At 36.3% G+C, this 23,961-nt stretch overlaps 1 protein-coding gene across 2 annotated transcripts in view; it reads right to left on the minus strand.

The window, feature by feature from the left end:
- The window catches only part of ADAM10 (ADAM metallopeptidase domain 10), a 166,823-nt gene that overhangs the window by 105,268 nt on the left and 37,594 nt on the right, over positions 1-23,961 (minus strand). For both annotated transcript variants that reach the window (XM_036903016.2, XM_057488845.1), the window contains exon 2: positions 21,664-21,814. In XM_036903016.2, the coding sequence (XP_036758911.1) occupies positions 21,664-21,814 (151 nt within the window). The remainder of the gene's footprint in view (positions 1-21,663; positions 21,815-23,961) is intronic.

Below are 23,961 nucleotides of genomic sequence, written 5' to 3' on the forward strand. Positions count from 1 at the left end.
TAAAAAAACAATCTGAAAACAACCTGATTCTTTAGTTGTTTAAACTTCTGGCCCCAAAGGTCAGAAAAATTACAGTAAACACTGCCTTATAAAAATCACTGTATTCTGGGGAAAATGGTGGTTCTTCAAAAAGCTAAACATGAAATTACCATATGATGTGACAATTCTATCTCTAGATATATACCCAAGGAACTGAAATCAAGGTTTCAAACAGATAACTATACACCAACAGTCACAGCATCATTACTCACAATAGCAAAAAGAGAAACAATGTCCATCAGCAAAGAGATTCAAAACCTGTAAGAGTGCTAGTGCTATACAGATGTAGCAGATTTTTCTGACACATGCTACAACACGGATGAACCTTGCAAACATGCTAAGTGAAGTCAGACACAAAAGGACAAATTCCACTTTTTTGAGGTACCTAAAATAAGCAAATTCTTAGAGACAGAAGTATAATCAAGGTTATCAAGGACGGGGGGATTACTGTTTAATGGGTACACAGATTACATTTGGGCTGATGAAAAACGCTCTGGGAATGGACAGTGGTGATAGCTGGAAAACACTGACTACTTAACACCACTGAACTGTTCACCTTAAAATGGTTAAAATAGTAAGTTATTTTACCACAATAAAAATAAATGTTTAGTATCATTGCATTCAAAAAAAGTAGAAATATAATATAAAATTGTGTAGCCGGAGATAACCTTCTTAATGCTCTAAGTCCCAAGAGAATTTTGTTTGAGATAGTGGTATTGTGATGATAAAGATAAGGTAAGCATTCTTCTTGAATTTACGTAGGTTTATGGCTTTCAGAGCATTTTTACATATATTACTACATCTTATCCTCTTAGTAACATGGCAAAGGAGGCATGATGAATATTTTTATTGGAAGGTATGGCTCAAGGTCACAAACCTACAAAATTAGGATAAGAACTCCAGTATTTGGTTGCTCCATCTTGCTCTTTCTACCAGATGTATCTCAAGCATGTGATTAAAAAAGTGAAGCGAATACATGCTGAGTGCTGCGGCAGTCTCAACAGAGTATTATCAGTCTGTGCTAAATTTTGTATTACAATTTTAAACAAATGCAAATAGGATATAGAAATGAAAATACAACTTTGTTCAATTTTGACTGAAAATCATACTTTACTATACCACCAAAAGAAATTCTCTTTGATTACTAACTGCTTGAGTTACTTTCAAAACTAAGGCTAAACTCTGTCCCTCTTCACTATGTTTCCTTCAGCAAGTTTAGTTCTTTTTATTATTATAATATAGTACACCGTCATCAAAGATAAACTTTATATTTCCTTTGAAGAGGAAGATGCTTTGTATAAAGAACATTATTTGCACTTGGACTGTTCTTCTACCCTTAGATTTAACCACTATATTGATTCTATGGATCAATAGTATTTTGTCTCTCATCATGATTACAGCAGTTCTATTGTAATTCTTTTTTGGCTTTTTTCAGTGGCACTACAGTAAAGATATAAAGAATAGAATAAAATAGCAGAAGGGCAAAATCAGTTAACAAATGACAGCAATTTGAAAAAAACATACCAGTTTTCAATTCTTCAGCCTTGAAGACACAGTTGTACCATGTGGCAGTAATAGCTGGTTTTCCTTTCGTAGGCTTTAGAAAGGCATTCTATATCTAAGTCTAACTGAGGTACCAGAACCACTTGTGGTACAGAACAAAAATTAAATCATGTCTAGGATATGATTCTATGTTTCTAGAAAGTCATGTACCTTCTAAAGCTTTGTATATAAAGAAGTTATCTTCCAGGCATTAGAACACTTGGAGCAGTAAGAATATAGAGAAAAAAGAAGCTGCCTTTTCCCATACAATTGCTATTTTGGCTAAAGATAACATGGTTCTGAATCCCTTGAACTGAAGTCATATTAGGACAAAAAGCCTCAACTAATGACGTACCTCAGTACACAGGGAAGAAACCTGACAGCAAAACCCTTGCTTCAAAGTATGTCAGTATAATCCAGCAGTCCCAGGCCAGTCCCAGACCAGGACATTGCCATGAATAAAAGTTTATCATCATGTCTAAATAGAACAAGTCTGTGGTGGAATTGGCTAGTGACCCTAGAAATAAAATTCTAGTTTCCATATATCAATGGAACAGAAGAGAGATCCCAGAAAGAAACCCAGAATATATCATCAGTTAATATATGACAAAGGACCATGAACATACAATGGGGAAAAGACAGCCTCTTCAACATCTGGTGTTGGGAAAACTGGAGAGCCACATGCCAGAGAATGAAACTACGTCAGTGAATTCTACCACACACACAAATAAACTCTAAATGGATTAAAGATCTAAATATACACATAAAAGCATAAAGCTCTAGAAGACATCATAGCAAGGACTCTTGAGCATTGGCACAAGGACCTTCTTCAGGAGCACATCTCCCCAGGCAAGCAAAATAAAAGCAACAGCAAACAAGCAGCACTACATGGACTAAAAAACCTCTGCACAGCAATGCAACCCTCAGCAAAATAAAAAGGCAGCCTACATATGGGACAACATTATTTGCAAATGATACATCTGATAAGGAACTAATATCCTAAATATATAAAGAACTCACACAACTTATCACCAAAAAAAAATCAAATAACCCGATTAAAAAATGGGCAGAGGACCTGAACAGACATTTCTCCAAAGAAGACATATAGATGGCCAATAAGCATATGAAAAGATGTTCAACATCACAAATTATCAGGGAAATACAAATCAAAATCACAATGAAATATCACTTCACACCTGTTAGAATGGCTAGTATGAAAAAGACAAGAAATAGAAAGGGTTGGAGAGGATGGGCAGAGGTGAACCCTTGTACATTGCTAGTGTTAATATAAATTTGTGCAGCGACTACAGAAAACAGCATGGAGGTTCCTCAAAAAAATAAAAAATAGAACTACCATATGATCTAGCTATTCCAATTCTGGATATTTATCCAAAGAATAAGAAAACAAACACTAATTCAATATATGCACCCCTATGCTCACTGTTCATTTGCCAAGATACAGAAACAACCTAAAGTTCATCAATGGATGAATGGACAAAGATGTGGTATGTGTGTATATGATTTTGTGTGTGTGTGTGTGTGTGTGTGTGCGCATACACAAACACAAATATATATATATCACAAAAACACACACATACACATGCACCACAATGAAATATTACTCAGCCATAAAAAAAAAGAAAGCCTTGGATCTATGAAAATATCAGTGGACCTTTGAGGTTATCACGCTAAGTGAATTAAGTCAGATGGGAAAGACAAATACCATGTAATCTCACTTACATGCAGAATCTAAAAAATAAAACAAGGCAAACAAACAAAACAAAAACAAATTGATAGAGACAGAGAACAGACAGTGGTTACCAGAGGGGAAGGAGGTTAGGAGGTGGGTGAAATGACATAGGGGTTCTGTTTTACTGTGTTAGATGGTAACTAGACACAGAATGCTAATAACTTGTAATGTATATAAATATTGAATCATAATGTACATTTGAAAATTCTATGTTACATACCAATTTTACATACATACATAAAAAAGAAGGGAGAAAGGGTGGGAGATAAGGTAGGAGAATAGAATCTAGCACATAGAAGGGACTCCAATACTTCTGTTGAATTAATGAAGACTTCTTTGGGCAGCTAGCAGGTTATTCTTTAGTGGCAAACACTCTCTACAACATCTCTATTATACCCCTTCAAATTACAATATTTCCCATTCCCCTTTTGGGGGAGCGAGGCATGGGAAGGGAACTTGCTCTTCCACCATAAGTTCTCTTCATTTTAGGTATCTCCTTTTTAAAGATAAAACCTATCACCTCTTCCCTACACTCCTCAATTATTCCACTCCCATCCATATTTTCCCTGCCCATTGCTCCTCCAACATCCAGGGAAACCTGAGGATCCAAAGCCCTCCTCTAAGCTCCACTCCCAGGCTCTGCCCATCCAACTGTGGCTACTCAAAGAGCTCAGGTCTCCTTCCCTATGGATAAACAGGTACCATATTCATTTCTTTTCCTCAGTCTCCCATCCAGTCAAGATAAAAGTTTCTAATAAAGTACAGGTACTTCTGCTCTGCTATAGTAGAGTTTGACAGCACTTTCGTTTGCTTTACTGATAATCTCAACTTCCAGAAGAAAAAGAACACAATGATGCGAATTTCTACTCTAGACTTAATACTGATGAACTGTGAAGGGACAAGAATTTAGGAAGAAGACAACCACCATCATCCTATCACTTTACAGTTTCTCAAACAAGGAAAGAAAAAGCAGCATATGAAGGCAAAGGTTTAAAGAGAGCAGATTCATAAATGTTCACAGAAAGCACAGGAAAGTCTCCTTTTTGGAGACTTTAAACACATTCAAGTGAAGTTGAATGACCATGTCTCAAAATATCATTCAATATTAAATTGGACAGAGTGACCTCTAAAATCTCTCAAGATAAAAGCATGTAAAAGGCTCGGTTACTTTGACAGGGGAGAGTAAGCAATATGTGAGACTGAAATGTAAAAATCTGGGGAGTCACATATATGATCAGAACAGTATTACAACAGACAAATAAAATGCGTTTGCAATTCATACATTTAGGAAAAATTTAGCCAAGCTATACTCAGAAGATAAATGGGTCCTTACAATCATTCGCCACAGAATTAGTAAAACTGATTCCTTGAAGATATTACTGTACTGACCAAATGCCCAATATGCTCTCATAACAACAACACTCAAAGATATATTTGGTTATTATTATGTATGACTAGAAATTCAAACAAACAATGTTACTTCTGTGCACTTATACATGACTATCATGTGTCCAAATCTGGAGTACTCTATGTAATTAGATCCAGAAAGATGAAACAGAGCTAGAGAAATACAAAAAAAGGATAAGTTACATGGGTAAGAATATTGCTAATGTTCCCCATGACAAAAGCCAGAGGCAGCCACTGGCTACTCCCCTCCTTGAAACACATTTTCCCTTGGCTTCTGGGATACTTGCTCAGAGGTTTTCTCTACTTTTCTTACCACTCTTCAGTGGTGCATCCCCTCCTCCACCTAACCCTTAAAATTTTGGTATTAAGCAGGGCTTTCCTAAACCCTCTTCATGAACTTCACATTACATGTCCAAAACTGAACTTAAGATTTCTCATCAAATTTACAGCCTGTCCCAGTATTCTCTCTCTCAGTAAAAGGCAAAAAAGTCATCCCTGACTCCTCTTTATACCTCACTACCGGTCAACTAAGTCTAACGCATTCTACCTTCAAAATATCCCTCAAATCTATTCACTCTCCTTCAGCACCTCTAGTACTGCCTGCATCTGGGCTATCACCTCCCATGAGGGCTAGTGCAACAGCCTCCTAACTAGCCTCAATGCATTTGGTCTACTCTCTTTCAAACTACTGTTCATTCACAGCCAGACTAGACTTTTTAAGCCCCAGTTAATTATCATTAAAAACCTTGCATAGCTAAGTAAAAACTTGTCACCAGCACTTACATAAACTCTCAGAGATCTGGTTCCTGCTTGTATCTACAGCCTCATGTGAAACCATTCTCCCTCACATTTTAATTACCGGTCATACTGAAATTCCTTCAATTCCATGAACATATACCACTTCTCATCTCACAATCTTTGCACATGCTGTTGCCTCTGTCTAGAACAGATTTCCTCCCCTTCTTTGCCTAACGAACTCCTTCAGTCATCCTGGGATCAATTTAAATGCCATCTCCTAAGAATGAATGGCTTTCCCTGACCTTCAAACAAGATGGCACCTGCTTATGCTCCCAGAGCAATCTCCTGAACATTCCTTTCTTAACATTTATGAAGACTGTCATTCCAAATCCAGTACCTGCTACATAACACATCTATTTGTCCCATAACATGATATAAAGATTCCTGATATGCTAGACTTTCTGTTTATATTTGATTCACTAGTTCAGCATTACTTTCCTAGGACAGTGTTTTGGAACTTATTTAGTGCACAGTGATTATAATTTCAGAGACACACACAAATTAAAAATTCACTTTTATCACTATATACATGTATAAAAATATGTCAACCCAAAGTACAGAAAGGCTTTATGAAGTCAGAGAAGAGGTTATGATACAACAAAGTGAGGAATCTCTGTATTCAGAAGCTATATATATCAAAAACAAGCAGTGTATATACCAAAGAATTTTTAAACATATCTATTGGTTTAAAAATATCAAACCTCTACACAAGATTTTACTGATACATAATAAAAAAATCAAAACAAGCATATTATTATTAAACTAATAAGCTAAACATCCATTCAACACAGCTAAATAAAGGCATTGTAAGTATAATGAAACAGAATAACCATTTAAATAACCTTTAGTCATACAAAATCCTTCCAACACTTTTAAGAAATAGTAAAATATCAATGTAAATGGACTGAATGCACCAATCAAAAGACAAAGAGTCACTGAATGGATAAAAAAAACAAGACCCATCTATATGCTGCCTACAAGAGGCTCACTTTAAACCCAAAGACATATAAAGACTAAAAGCGAAGGGATGGAAAAAAATATTTCATACAAGTAACAGAGAAAAAAAGCAGGAGTTGCAGTACTTGTATCAGACAAAATAGGCTTCAAAACAAAGAAAGTCACAAGAGACGAAGAAGAACATTACATAATGACAATGGGGTCAATCCAAAAGAAGGTATAAGCATTATAAATATCTATGCTCCCAACACAGGAGCACCTACAAATGTGAAACAAATACTAACTAAATTAAAAGGGGAAATAGAATGTAATGCATTCATTCTAGGAGACTTCAATGCTCCACTCACTCTGAAGGACAGATCAACCAGACAGAAAATAAATAAGGACACAGAGGGATTGAACAACACACTAAACAGATGGACCTAACAGACATCTACAGAACTCTACACCAAAAAGGAGCAGTATACACATTCTTCTCAAGTGCACATGGAACATTTTCAAGAATAGATCATATACCAGGCCACAAAAAGAGCCTCAGTAAATTTAAAAAGATTGAAATTGTACCAACCAGTTCCTCAGACCACAAAGGTATGAAACTAGAAATAAATTACTCAAAGAAAATGAAAAACACATGGAGGTTTCACAACATGCTCCTAAATAGTCAATGGATCAATGACTAAATAAAAACAGAGATCAAGCAATATATGGAGACAAATGACAGTATTTCAACACCACAGAATCTGTGGGATGCAGCCAAGGCCATGAAAAGAGGAAAGTATATTGCAATACAGGTCTACCTCAGAAAGAAGAACAATCCCATATAAGCAGTCTAAACTCACAATTAACGAAACTAGAAAAAGAACAAATGAAGCCCAGTCAGTAGAAGGAGGGACATAATAAAGATTAGACAAGAAATAAATAAAATTGACAAGAATAAAACAACAGAAAGAATCAAGGAAAGTAAGAGCTGGTTCTTCGAGAATATAAACAAAATAGATAAACCACTAGCCAGACTTATCAAGAAAAAAAGAGAGTCTACATGCATAAAGAGAATCAGAAATGAGAACGGAAAAATCACCGTGGACACCACAGAAATACAAAGAATTATGAGAGAATACTATGAAAAATTATACGCTAACAAACTGGAAAATCAAGAAGAAATGGACAACTTTCTAGAAAAATACAACCTTCCAAGACTGGCCCAGGAAGAAACAGATAATCTGAAGAGACCAATTACCACCAATGAAATTTAATTGGTAATCAAAAAACTACCTAAGAAGAAAATCCCTGGACCAATGGCTCCACCACTGTATTTTATCAAACATTTAGAGAAGACCTAATATCCATCCTCCTTAAAGTATTCCAAAAAGTAGAAGAGGAGGGAATACTTCCAAACTCATTCTATGAAGCCAGCATCACTCTAATACTAAAACCAGGCAGACACCAAAAAAAAAGAAAATTACAGACCAACATCTCGCAAGTATCTATTATAAATATCTATGCTCCCAACACAGGAGCACCTACAAATGTGAAACAAATACTAACTAAATTAAAAGGGGAAATAGAATGTAATGCATTCACTCTAGGAGACTTCAACACTCCACTCACTCTGAAGGACAGATCATGGTTATATCTTCTTTTGGATGAACATAGACACAAAAACACTCAACAAAATACTAGCAGACCAAATACAAAAATCCATCAAGAGGATCAAACATCATAATCAAGTGGGATTCATTCCAGGGATGCAAGCATGGTACAACATTCGAAAATCCATCATCATCATCCACTACATCAACAAAGAGGACAAAAACCACATGATCATCACCATAGATGCAGAAAAAGCATTTGACAAAATTCAAAATCCATTCATGATAAAAACTCTCAACAAAATGGGTATACAGGGCAAGTACCTCAACATAATAAAGGCCATATATGACAAACCCACAGCCAACATCTTAACAGCAAAAAGCTGAAAGCTTTTCCTTTAAGATCGGGAACAAGACAAGGATGCCCACTCTCTCCACTTTTACTCAACATAGTTCTGGAGGTCCTAGCCACGGCAATCAGACAACACAAAGAAATAAAGGGCATCCAGATCAGCAAGGAAGAAGTTAAACTGTCCCTGTTTGCAGATGACATGATATTGTACATAAAAAACTCTAAAGAATCCACTCCAAAACTACTAGAACTAATATCTGAATTCAGCAAAGTTGCAGAATACAAAATTAATACACAGAAATCTGTGGCATTCCTATACACTAACAATGAACTAGCAGAGAGAGAAATCAGGAAAACAATTCCATTCACAGTTGCATCAAAAAGAATAAAATAACTAGGAATAAACCAAACCAAGGAAGTGAAAGACCTATACCCTGAAAACTACAAGACACTCTTAAGAGAAATTAAAGAAGATACCAATAAATGGAAACTCATCCCAAGCTCATGGATAGGAAGAATATTGTCAAAATGGCCATCCTGCCCAAAGCAATGTACAGATTCAATGCAATTCCTGTCAAAATACCAACAGCATTCTTCAACGAACTAGAGAAAATCATTCTAAAATTCATATGGAACCATAAAAGACCTCGAATAGCCAAAGCAATTCTGAGAAGGAAGAATAACGCTGGGGCATTATGTTCCCCAACTTCAAGCTCTACTACAAAGCCACAGTAATCAAGACAATTTGGTACTGACACAAGAACTGACCCACACATCAATGGAACAGACCAGAGAGCCCTGATATAAACCCAACCATGTATGGTCAGTTAATATACCACAAAGGAGCCATGGACATACAATGGGGAAATGACAGCCTCTTCAATAGCTGGTGTTGGCAAAACTGGACAGCTACATACAAGAGAATGAAACTGGATTATTGTTTTACCCCATACACAAAAGTAACCTCAAAATGGATTAAAGACTTGAATGTAAGTCATGAAACCATAAAACTCTTAGAAGACAACATAGGCAAACATCTCCTGAATATAAGCATGAGCAACTTCTTCCTGAACGCATCTCCTCGGGCAAGGGAAACAAAAGCAAAAATGAACTCATGGGACTACATCAAACTAAAAAGTTTCTGTATGACAAAGGACATCATCAACAGAACAAAAAGGCAATCATCAACAGAACAAAAAGGCATCCTACAGTATGCGAGAATATATTTGTAAATGACATATCCAACAACAGTTAGCATCCAAAATATATAAAGAACTTACATGCCTCAACACCCAAAAAACAAATAACCCAATTAAAAAATGGGCAGAGGATATGAAGAGACAGTTCTCCAAAGAAGAAATTCAGATGGCCAACAGACACATGAAAAGATGCTCCACAGCACTAATCATCAGGGAAATGCAAATTAAAACCACAATGAGATATCACCTCACACCAATAAGGATGGCCACATCCAAAAGACAAACAACAACAAATGCTGGCGAGGATGTGGAAAAAGGGGAACCCTCCTACACTACTGGTGGGAATGTAAGCTAGTTCAACCATTATGGAAAGCAATATGGAGGTTCCTCAAAAAACTAAAAATAGAAATACCATTTGACCCAGGAATCCCACTCCTTGGAATTTACCCAAAGAATACAACTTCTCAGATTCAAAAAGACATATGCACCCCTAAGTTTATCGCAGCACTTTTTACAATAGCCAAGATATGGAAGCAACCTAAGTGTCCATCAGTAGATGAATGGATAAAGAAGATGTGGTACATATATACAATGGAATAATATTCAGCCATAAGAGGAAAACAAATCCTACCATTTGCAACAACATGGATGGAGCTGGAGGACATTAAGCTCAGTGAAATAAGCCAGGCAGAGAAAGACAAATGCCAAATGATTTCCCTCCTTTGTGGAGTATAACAATGAAGCAAAACTGAAGGAACAAAATAGCAGACTCAGAGACTCCAAGAATGAACTAGTGGTTACCAAGTGGGAGGGGTGTGGGAGGGAGGGTGAGGAGGGAGGGAGAAGGGGATTGAGGCGTATTATGTTTTTAGATCAGCTTTTACAGGAAACAATGTATCCGAAGAATTAAAAATAATCAGAAACACAGTTTTACAATTACTTTCATTCACTTTTCAAGATGCAAGGAGAAAGCTCAGCTTAATTTTTTTTAATTCATTCCATCTCTTGCCCATAAAACCCAGTTTGTGCTTTAAAACATATACAACAAAAATGATATTTCATGTTAAAATCACATCTGAGAAGTTAAGCTCAAAGCAATCAACAGCTCTCATTTTAGCTTCCCAAAGACAAAATTAACACGAATACAGCTCAGCTCTTCCTTTTTCTTATGATTCAGTAATTCAATAGCCAGTGTCCCTTCAGATTTTTGTAAAACATGTGTTGTTAGACTTTTAATTTCTGTGTAAAGAGGAATCAGGCAAGAATAAAGAATATCACATCCTTGAAAATCTATGGCTGAGACAGAGAAGAGTGAAATACACTTAAACTAATAATATATACTATAGGACACTGTACCTGACATAAAGTAGGTACTAAATAAGTACTATTTGCCTTTAGGAACTTTTGCTCAAACTTGCTCAAATTTTATTGGGAGAGAATTAAATACCAAGTCAGTATTTTTCAGAATTTTGTTTTTCCACATTCCATAGCAGCATTTTTACATAATTCAAAAAATTCTTTTGCTCTTCTTTAAAAGCTGGCATCCATCTGTGCTCCCTGGATTCTTACCTCTACTTCTCAAAGTGCACTGCTTTGTTTATGGTGTTAGAAGTGTCCTACATTTCTGTTAACCCACTCATGCTATGACAAAGATAAAGCCCAAGTCACTTCCAGACTAACCCAACTCCAGTCAGGATCCATCAAAGGGAGTACTTACGCCTTTTACAGGTTACTGGGCCACAACCTTGATACCTTCATATTTTAAGAGTAGGGAGAAGTTAAGTTACAAACTGCAAAAGAAAACTTCTAATCCAATGTCTGAGCATTTGTTTTAACCGCTTATAAACTTACTATTAAAGCAACAGGAAGAATCAGCTTGCCAAAATCAGAAGAAAGAAACCTTAAGCAATTCAAAACATCATACTGCACTTAAGAAAAAATGTCAGTAATGTTTATACTATGTAAAAATCACTTATTACACAGAAACAATTTTCATTATGTATTACATACCCAAACAATTAAACACAGAGGCAGGAAAAATAGTTTATTACTGACTAGACAGTGTTTTGATTTTTTTTTAATTTAGTTACTTGGGTATTACTAATACTTTAAAGCAGGAAGAGATCTAAACATTATCTTGTCCAAAATGTAAGGTTTTCTTGAGGAAACTGAGCCTCAGAAGAAATCTCTAGATTACTCATGTTAAGTTAGAAGGGAACTTAACAAAATACACTTTTCTCTACCCAGTTTATGACCATTTCAATACATATTTATTCTTCATATAAAATCACAAGTTTCTTTACTAAGTAGCTTCCACTCAAATGCAAAGTTGGTAGATGTAAACCACCAAATCCACAAAAGGCAGTAAAGTTAGCAAAGTGATGAGAAGACCAGAAAATAAAGACAATATGACTGCCCAAAAGTATACATAATATAGAAAACAGGTTAAAGAGAAGAGGTTTAAAACTACATATGCATATAAGAAAAAGTGATTAATTTTAATAGTATATGCATATCTCCTGCCAAAAAGATAAACTGTATTGTATCAGAATTCTCAGATATTTTTACTACTTTTTTAATACCATTATGAAGCAGTATTCCAGAAAATTTTAAAGTTCTGTTAGGAAGAAGGAATAACACAATAATGCATTATGCTTCTCTTCAATGACAGCTGCCAACAAAAGGTGTAAATTAAAACATATCCAACTTTAGAATCTCATGGTGAGCTGTACTAAGGATCACTACTACACAAAACTTAAAGTTTTTCTCATACTAGACAAATACTCTTGACTAAATCCAACAGATATTCATTTATTCTAATTTCCCATCTAGATCAATATAGAACTATGATGATATTCCATCATATTATATAAAACCAAGACTTGAACAATAAAAAATTTGCATTTTATGAAAGTCACATAAGCAAAATTCCAAATGAAACTGCAGTACACTGGTATGATGCAAGCCTGAAAAACAGAACAGTTAAGCCAGGAATGGCAGAATATAACATGTCATTTACTAGTATCAAAGAGAAAGGGAAGGGAATCACAACAGACAGTCCCTGGTACATCACACACACTTTCATATGAACATGAGGACTGAGAAAGAACAAATTTTCCACAATTATTTAAAAAGTTATGCATCCTGTATAATGTGGGGGAAGGTACGGGGAGGGCTGTGCAACACAGAGAAGACAAGTAGTGACTCTACAATATCTTACTACGCTGATGGACAGTGACTGTAATGGGGTTTGTTGGGGGGACTTGGTGAAGGGGGGAGCCTAATAAACATAATGTTCTTCATGTAATTGTAGATTAATGATACCAAAAAAAAAGGCATGCATCCCACAATACAATAAATCTGTCTCTACTTACTGATTAAGAACAACTGCTAAAGAGGATGAGCTGGTTCAGACAATACAATATTTAAGCTGAAATTTTATTTCTTAATATTCTAATGTACTTCATTATTCATCAAATTGAACAAGTATCAATAAGCTATTGATACTTAACTTTTTCTAGTTCAATTCTATGGTGAGGACCAGACAGGAACAAAAGTATTAGTTAGATACTTACCCTGTCAACACTTTATCCTTACAAATGTACTCCCTTCAAAATCCTCCATTTATTCATTTACTTACGCATTCAATATAACCTAAATGGCCACCATCTTCATAAAAAACATAACTACAACTCAGCTTCTGCTGAGTTCACAGGAACTTGAACTGCTGAGTTCAATTTCACAGGGAACAGAGAACATACACATGTAAACAAAGTTATAATACAATACAATGAACACTGTAAGTGACATACATATTGCTAAGTGACCTTACAGGAAGAAGCAATGCTCTGGGGGCATATCACTCTGGCATTCCATTACCAGAAGCAGTTTCTGAAACTGAAAAAACTGATTCTTAATTTCTCAGCAAAGTTAAGAGGTCTTTTACCTTAGTATCTAATATCAAAATATTTTAATATTCTAATGAATATTACTGAAGTGTGTTTCAGAACACTTTTTTCAACAACTACAGCACTGCCTCACATACTTTCAAACAACTTTAAACTTTATTTCAAGAGCAATAGTTTTTCACGGAATTTTTAAGAATGGACTTTGGGATTGAAGAATCTCAACATTTCTTCATTTAACATTAACATCTGTGACAGTTTAAGGATTGGATTAAAGATGGCTGCGTGAGAAGAGAGACAGAGGCTTCCTCCTAAAACTGGATACAATTGGAAAATATAGTTGGCGCAACTAATCCTGAGAGAGCAACAGGAAAGAGGATGGCGCCAGACTGCACACACCTAGAGAAAAGAGCGGACCTCAGCGAACAGGGTAACGTACCAGAGCTGTGGCTCCGCGGGACCCGAGCCCCTCCCCGACCCCAGCTCACCGGTGGGAGGAAAAGAAACGGAGCACGGAGGGAGTGGAAGGCTTGGGACTGCTGAATACCTAGCTCCGGAGATCTGCGCTGGGAGCACAAACCTACATTTCATAGTGCTTTCGTGAGACTCGCATGACTATTGGGTTGGAAAGTTAATACAGGCAGAGTTCCTGGGGAGACTGGGATTCCGGCCGCTTGTGGAAAGCAGGGATCCATATCTGGCTGCTCTGGAACAAAAACTTATACCTGTGTGCCCGGCCCACTGGCTCAGGTGGTGGAGACAGGCAAAGCAGCCGGGAAGCAGGGAACAGCTATTTCCTCCCTGCAGGCACCACTACCGCTCCCCTGCAACCCCCAACATTGCTTCAGGGGCTGAGCAGCTCCAGAGACTACAGCTTCTGGACACTAGAGAGCGCCATATACAAACATGAAATGCCAAAGGAACCTTGTCCATAGTAAAATTATTAATAAAACTCCCAAGAAAGAATTAAATTATATGGACCTCTTGACTCTTCCTGAAAGGGAGTTCAAAATAAAAATTATCAGCATTCTAATGGAGGTACAGAGAGACATCCAAGAACTCAGTAATGAATTCAGGTCAGAGATCCAATCATTGAAGAGCATGATGGAGGTTATAAAAATCAGACTGGATACAGTGGAGGAGACAATAAATGAAATAGAAACTAGAGAAGAGGAATACAAAGAAGCTGACGCACAGAGAGAAAAAGGATCTCTAAGAATGAAAAAATATTGAGAGAACTGTGTGACCAATCCAAGCGGAACAATATTCGCATTATAGGGATACCAGAAGAAGAAGAGACAGAGAAAGGGATAGAAAGTGTCTTTGAGGAGGTAGTTGCTGAAAACTTCCCCAATCTGGGGAAGGACATAGTCGTTCAGGCCATGGAGATCCACAGATCTCCCAACAAAAGGAACCCAAGGAAGACAACACCAAGACACATAGTAATTAAAATGGGAAAGATCAAGGATAAGGACAGACTGCTAAAAGCAGCCAGAGGCAGAAATAAGATCACATACAAAGGAAAGCCCATCAGGCTAACATCAGACTTCTCAGCAGAAACCTTACAGGCCAGAAGGGAGTGGCATGATGTATTTAATGCCATGAAGCAGAAGGGCTTGGAACCAAGATTACTTTATCTGGCAAGATTATCATTTAAATTTGAAGGAGGGATTAAACAATTTCCAGATAAGCAAAAGCTGAGAGAGTTTACCTCGCACAAACCATCTCTGCAGTCTATTTTGGAGGGACTGCTATAGATGGAAGTGTTCCTAATGTTGAATAGCTGTCACCAGAGGTAATAAAACCACACTAAAAAAAGTGGAACAGCTAATAACGAAGCAAATGCAAAATTAAATTAACTATCCCCAAAGTCAATCAAGGGATAGACAAAAAGTACAGAATTTGATACCTAATATATAAAGAAAGAAGGAAGAAGAAAAAGGAGGAGAAATAGAAAAGAACCTTTAGATTCTGTTTGTAACAGCATACTAAGTGAGTTAAGTTAGACTCTTAGATAGTAAGGACAGTAACCTGGAACCTTTGGTAACCACAAATCTAAAGCCTGAAATGGCAATAAGTACATACCTATCGATAATCACCCTAAATGTAAATGGACTGAATGCACCAATCAAAAGACACAGAGTAATAGAATGGATAAAAAAAACAAGACCCGTCTATGTGCTGCTTACAAGAGACTCACCTTAAACCCAAAGATATGCACAGACTAAAAGTCAAGGGATGGAAAAAGATATTTCATGCAAACAATAGGGAGAAAAAAGCAGGTGTTGCAATACTAGTAACAGACAAAATAGACTTCAAAACAAAGAAAGTAACAAGAGATAAAGAAGGACACTACATAATGATAAAGGGCTCAGTCCAACAAGAGGATATAACCATTATAAATATATATGCACCCAATACAGGAGCACCAATATATGTGAAACAAATACTAACAGAATTAAAGGAGGAAATGGAATGCAACGCATTCATTTTAGGAGACTTTAACACACGACTCACTCCAAAGGACAGATCCACCAGACAGAAAATAAGTAAGGACACAGAGGCACTGAACAACACATTAGAACAGATGGACCTAATAGACATCTATAGAACTCTACATCCAAAAGCAACAGGATACACATTCTTCTCAAGTGCACATGGAACATTCTCCAGAATAGACTACACACTAGGCCACAAAAAGAGCCTCAGTAAATTCAAAAACATTGTAATTCTACCAACCAACTTTTCAGACCACAAAGGTATAAAACTAGAAATAAATCGTACAAAGAACGCAAAAAGGCCCACAAACACATGGACACTTAACAACATGCTCCTAAATAATCAATGGATCAACGAACAAATTAAAATAGAGATCAAGGAATATATGGAAATAAATGACAACAACAACACAAAGCCCCAACTTCTGTGGGATGCAGAGAAAGCAGTCTTAAGAGGAAAGTATACAGCAATCCAGGCATATTTAAAGAAGGAAGAACAAACACAAATGAATAGTCTAACGTCACAATTATCAAAATTGGAAAAAAGAAGAACAAATGAGGCCTAAGGTCAGCAGAGCGAGGGACATAATAAAGATCAGAGAAGAAATAAATAAAATTGAGAAGAATAAAACAGTAGAAAAAAATCAATGAAACCAAGGGCTGGTTCTTTGAGAAAATAAACAAAATGATAAGCCTCTATCCAGACTTATAAAGAGAAAAAGGGAATCAACACACATCAACAGAATCAGAAACAAGAAAAACAAATATTACAGGTTAAGATCCTGGAAGCTGTGAAATTTTTCTATGGCCAATAATAGAAGGATGACCTGAATGTTCCTTAAAATGCCAGTGTAATTATTACCACAATAATAACTGAGGAGAGCAAGCCATGAATGTCAGCTGAAGGGCTTCAGCAGCACAGGGGTGCGATTAGGGCTGCTATGTCCCAGACCACAGCTCCGTTTCAAGACGTTTTTCTCCTGTATCCACCATAACCAAGAGGCAGCTATTTATGCAAGACTCTTGAACTCATAGAAAAGCTCAAACTATAGGCAGCATCAAGGGAAGCTTTCGCAGGGTTGATACATACCTGATCAAGTTTTGAAGTTTATTCAATCAGTTTTTTTTTACTAGTTTAAAAAGGAAGAATATATTCAATTACATCTGTTCTCTTGTTCTCCCTCACTCCCTTTCTTGAAGTGCCTGCACATCGTATACACACTCAATGAATTAGGTTGCCGCTGCAATCAGTTTTAGCTGATTTTGCTTAAATAGGATTAGAAGTGCGTGTGTACCATTAACTTCTCCGTGGATCTCCTCTACTCTCTTTCCCCTGGCTTCTCTCCCTAGTGCCCCATTAGTACAGACACTCTTTGCACAGCTAGATAGATACATTCTGCCTTTCCCCAGTTCTCTCTGTCTTGCCAAGTCTTCAGAAAGGATAGTGAGAGGATAAAAGGGGACTGAGACTCTGGACTCAGAACTACAGCAGGCTGACTTTGCCATTAGAGCACTGGAAAGAAAAGAACTTTTGGAACAGCCACACAATGAAGAAGAAAAGTCAGCAGGTCATCCATCAGGCTTTCAAGTCTCATCATCAAACTGGGAAGCAAGGAGCCCCTTGGTCCCCAAAAGGATGGCCAGGAAGATATGGTCAAATCTACAACAAACTTAAAAACTTCAGCAGCAAAGTTTGTAGGTCCAGCGGTAATGCTGCTGAGGGAGAGACTCACTTATTTCCAGAGGACTCTGATGTGAAAATAAAATTGGGCCAAGAAGGAGGCTGGGCTGAACATTAAGTTACCCATCACTTGTCACTGAATTCTCCCATTTAACCCCAGAGGCTCAGAAAATGGGCTGTTTTATCAGGCCAGTGGGATATCCTACCTCTGTAGCAATGGAATGGTGAACCACAGAAGACTCCAGAATAGACTTTTTGAAGTCAATGAATATTCTGAGATGTTCTTGCTCGGCTCAAGATCTTGTTTCCTCCATCAGCCTCCCATGTACCTTCCCTTTGTGGGGACTGGAGAGTGACATCAGAATCACAACTGGTGACAGCACTGTCACTATAGCAACAGCAGTGAGGCTACCAGCAATTGAGTTGCCATAGGACCAGGGGAAGAGGAAAGACTCAACTCCAAAGCTCTTGCTTAGTTTGGAAGGACTAGCCTTGCTTTCTCCCAACTAATTTTCCCCTAACTCTAATTTTGGTAAGGAATAAGGGGGAAATTTTGTCAATGGATTCAACTTAAAACAAGATACATGAGTTAACCCAGGTTAAATATGGGACTAAAGCATAATTTCCAAGAAGTGAAATCTCTCATCAAGGCCACAAGATAAAGATTAAAATTTTTAACGAATTCAAAAAAAAAAAAAACTTTAACATCTGTAAACCTGAGCTGTGTTACAACCTTTCCTATTTAGGAAACGTGGAAGCCGGGTTGAAAGAAGTTTGTTCAGGTGCTTAGGCATAAACAGCACAAAGAATGACTTTAATACTGAAACACACAGAGGCTATGCTAGTACCCAGAAATGTAAGTCATTAACTGTCTAACTAAGCAGAACCCTTGTCAAATATATTGCTCTTTGTATGTCTAAGTTAACTGAATAGTATTTAATGAATACTATAATTTATTAAATTATACTGATCTGCTTCCAGGGGATTAAGACCCACTACCTAATCAAGACAAACTCTACTCAATATTTTTTAGATTAAAAATAGGTAACAGGTGTAGCCACAAAGCCACTGTACACATTTTATAGGCTGGGCTACAGCTAACTGTAGCCCAAACTAGCCCAAACATCCCAAAACTATATTCATATAAAGCTTGACCTTCCTAACAACACACTGCTGCTCTGCTATAATCACTTTTCTTCTTTTTATTACATATTGTGATTAACCAAATAAACCAATAATTTGTTTATAGATACAAATCCTGTTTAGGTGAGACTGTAGTATATTCAAAACTAAATTTTGTGTACAGTGGAAGAGGAGAGTTAGGAAGAAATTGTAACTATACCACCCAGGTCATTTTGTAAGCCTATTTCAAGGAAAGGGAGAAATAAAACTATCAGATCATCAGTTTTAACTAAGGTGTATTAGAAGGTAGTTAAGAAATGATTTAGGGCACAAATTCTGAGAGTGTGAATCTACAAGAATAATAACTGACAAGAAAAAATAAAATGTCCAAATTTGAATCTATTCCAGAAAATCTGTTCATAAAAATAAACAAAACAGATGTATGTTAAAAGTACCTAATATAACCACTTACACACAGCATGAGATTTCCTGGTACCTTGCTGAGAGCCTCAGCCAAAGAAATTCTCCCTTTGAATATCCAAAGCATTCTATCTAAAAAACACAGTATCATATTCTCCTCTTATACAATGACTTATTATGCACATCTTGTTGCCCCTATTAGACTGATGTTTGTGTTATGTTTCTATCACCCACAGCCTCAACTAGGTAATCTTTAACTATCAATCAATGAATATTTTTTGGGTGACTAACAGAGTGCACTCACATGCTTGCTCACTTGCGCTCTCTCTCTCTCTCTCTCTGTCACACACACACACACACACACACACAGAAACAAAAGAAGCCAGGAATTTGGGTGACTAACAGAGTGCACTCACATGCTTGCTCACTTGCGCTCTCTCTCTCTCTGTCACACACACACACACACACACACACACACACACACACACACACACACACACACACACACACACACACACACACACACACACACACACACACACACACACAGAAACAAAAGAAGCCAGGAATTTGGTTTTGCCACATGCTCAATATGAATTAAGTGATAGAACTAATAAAAATCTAATGATTTATAGGAATGTGATATCCAAACCAAAAGCAGCTAGAATCTCAAATTTTCCTTGTGGCAATTACACTGTACGTGAAATATATCATAAAATTTATTTTGAGATGGTCCTAAAAACTTAGGAAGGCTTATTGATTACTTATTATTTCACAGTACTAATAAAGAATTGGTAATTAAAATTTCTGAAGTTAAGGGTCATAAAAATTTACATGAATTGCTGCCCCTAAAATTTTTATCTAGAAAACAGACCCTGAAATGAATATTCTTCCCTACTTCAAATAGAAGTAGGATATTTTATAATTTGAAACTTTTTTCTAAAATGATCACCTCTTTTTAATATGGAAAATAAGTTAATATAACTAATACATTTATTTCCACTTGCAAAGTTTCATAGCACTTCTTATCTCATTTTTCACCCATTAATATCTTTCTTAAGCAGCTGTCATACATAAATATTAGCCAGCGTGCCTGCCTGTGAAGAACAAATTAACGGAAAAATAAACAAAAAATACGGACATGAAAAGGAAGAGTGAACAAATCAAATACCAATGGCACATATAAGTAATTTAAAAGTTCAGAGTAAAGTGAAGGTAAATTTTTAAAGAAGTAGAACTTGATTGTAAATTTTAAAATACGAGGATTTAAGATAAATGACACAGAGAACAAACAGTATATGGTATATTCAGCAATCAGCAGATATTCTGGTTGAAACAAACACTTAATGTTGGGAAGAGGAGTAAAGTTAGTTTAGAATAATAAACTAGAATTAATTTACAGAGACTATTGAAAACCAAGATAAGAAATGTGGCTTACAATCATTAACTGCAGCCTTTAGAGCAATAAGCTAACATGAAAAAGGAAGCATTTAAGGAAGAGTCATCTTGTAGTCATATGTAAGATGGCTTTATTGATAAACAGAATGGAAGTTGGGAAACCTATTAGGAGGTGAATAATAAATTAGGGTTACACCAGTAGAAAAAGGAAAAAAGGAATAGATGTACTAATTACAGCAGGCAAGGCAAGACAGTCTAACAAACAATACTTGAAGATTTTGTATCTAAGTACCCCAACAAACAGAAAAAAATATGGGTTTTGAATCAGCCAGGTCTGGCTCTAATCTGTGCTGTGTAATTTTAAAGAAGTTATTTAACTTCTCAGAGCCTTAGTTTGCTCAGATATAAAAAAATATTTACCTTGTTTGGGTGTTGAGACAATTAAATAAGAAAATGCATAAAAGCACCTGGAACCTTGGAACACAACCGGCACTAAATAAATATGACGTTACCTCTCTCCCTCGGCTTCCCATTCTTTATCCCTTAACAAATCTAAGAATTGAGCAATACAGTAAGTAGTCCACAAGTTGTCATTTCAAAGCTCATAAAACTAAGTTAATGAGAAATTAAATGACTAATTCAATGGCTTACAACCAGCTACTTTCACTGTTGGCACTAGTAGATAAGATATACTGGCCATAAAATATATAAAAAGTAGTGGGCATAGAATCTTCTTTAAAGATATGTCCTCTAATAATACAATTAAGAATCTGATCCCTAAATTTAAACACATTTGACCTCTCCTTAACAATACAAAAAGGGCAACCTATTTTAAAAGAAATTATTTACACACACACACACACACACACATACCTCAAAACTCCAATGTAGGCAGAATTTCCAAATGGGGACCTTTCCATTAGAGGAGAAAAATAAGGGCAAAAATTTCTTCTTTTACCTTACATTTAGGAGAATTTCAGACATAGTCAGCAATAAATTTACTCACCTTCCATGGGCATGGAAATTTAGACGTAAAAACTGGTCCTCATGTGAGACTGCTCTTTTGGCACGCTGGTGTTTTTGGTGTAATGAATCCACATCATAAGACAATCCTTCATAATGTCTAATGTATTTATTTAAAGGATTTCCATACTGACCTATAAAAAATAAAGTTTGAATTAGTATCATCTTGAAGGCCCATTCTAGTTCTAATATGATTCCATGATTATTCAAGTATCTATGAATATATATGAAATATCTCACTAATGCTAGTACTTTATTTTCAAGTACATTTATTTCAAACTTATTGTAATGGAAATTTCAATCATACACGAAAGTTTGACTGTCACCCATAGGTTTGTCTTAAGATGTCCTTTATCACACTGAAGATGTTCTCTTCTATTTATACTTTGCTGATAATAATCATCAGGAACAGATATACACTTCTGTCACCTGCTCTTTCTGCATCTCTTAAGATGATTATATGCTTTTTTCTTTTTAGCTTATTAATATGACTAATTAAATTGACTGATTTTCTAATAATAAACCAACTCTGCATTACAGAAATAAATCCCACTTGGTCATGGTATATTATCTTTTACAGTATTATTGGATTTGATTTGCAATAATTTGGTTTAGAACTTTTGTTTTATCTATACTCATGAGAGACACAGTATGTAGTTTGCCTGCACTGACTTTGTCAAATTTTGGTATCGGTAAAAAATGAATTGGGAGTATTACTGAGACAGAGACCATGGATGTAGTCAGAGTAGGGTGAGGGCCTCCAGAGGGGGCAGGGCAGGATATTTGCAGTCAGAGCAATGTAACTACATGCAAGGAAACCTCCCTACTAAAACTCTGTTAAACATTGAGCTCTAGAATCATTCTTCAGTGAGATCAGTTAATGTTCCCCAGATAAAGAAGAGTAGCACATGTTTTATTATGCTAACCATTTATAATCATGTGTAAGGTTCACTTTAGCATACTAAAAGGCCCAGGCCTATGTGCTGTCTTTCCTCCTTCAGATCTGATGAAGTGATTTTGCAAACTGAGCAACTAACTTAGCATGCAGACCCAGCTGTAGACGGCATGGTAAAAGGCAGGAAGAATTCCATCTTAAAGGTAAGATCGCATTTTAACACCCAGGAAGTTCAAGAGGCAGGATTCTTTAGCAAGTAGACAATACCTCAGCCCACCTTGGGAGCTGGGCAGGCAGCCTTCTGATGTGCTCCCAGACCAAGGCACCAGTGTCCCAGAGAGAAATCAAGGCAGGAAATTCCTTATGTTAAGTTAATTTTTAATATTCAGGGACTTTTAATTAACAAGTCCACACCCCTAAACTCTTTTTCACATTCTCAAAAAATCCTCAACTGCCTACAAAACCCCCTAGACAAGGCACTACTACAGACTCTCTTGTCCCCTCCTGGCGTGAGCCGGGAGCTCTGTCCTTTCACTTTATCTCTACATAAAAAGCCTGTACCTTGCTCTCCCATTTGTGAAGCTCATTCTTCGGCTCCGCGAACAAGAACCCTGGCATCATTACCTCCTCTTCAATTTTCTGGACAAATTTATGTAGAATTGGTATTATTTCCTCCTTAAATGGTAGAATTCATCAGTAAAGCCATCTTGGCCTGGAGTTTTTCTTTGTGAAAAAGTTAACTGTAATTTCAATATCATATATAAAGAACTATTCAGGTTCTCTACTTCTTTTTGAGTGAACTTTGCTAAGAATTTGTCCATTTCACCCAAGTTGTTGAAGTTATGGAGATAAAGTTGTTCATAATATCCCTTTATTAATTTTTATCTTTTAAATCTGTAGTAATATTACCTTTCTCATTCCTGATACTGGTAACTATTATCTTCTCTTCTTTGTTCCTGATCAGGGTAGCTGGAGACTTACCAACTTTACTGATCTCAAAGAACCAACTTTTATTTCCTTTGATTTTTCTTCATTATTTTTCTGTTTTCTCTTTTGTTCATTTCCACTTTCATCATTATTATTTATTTTCTTCTTCTTGGAGTTTAATTGCTCTTCTTTTTTAGTTTCCTAAGGTGAAATTTAAAACCTTTCCTCTTTTCTAATCCAATTGTTCAGTGCTACAAATAAAGCAGTTTAAATTGCTTTAGCAGCAATCCACAGATTGTTGTGTTACCATTTCATTCTGTTCTAAATACAAGTGACCCTTGAGCAACATGGGTTAGACATATACAGGTACATTTATAAACAAACTTTTTTTTTTAATACAGTGAAAATACTTTGGGAGTTGCCACAATTCGAAAAAACATTTTTTTCTCTAACTTACTT

This window comes from Manis pentadactyla, chromosome 11, assembly GCF_030020395.1.
Source record: "Manis pentadactyla isolate mManPen7 chromosome 11, mManPen7.hap1, whole genome shotgun sequence".
NCBI classification, from domain to species: Eukaryota; Metazoa; Chordata; class Mammalia; order Pholidota; family Manidae; genus Manis; species Manis pentadactyla.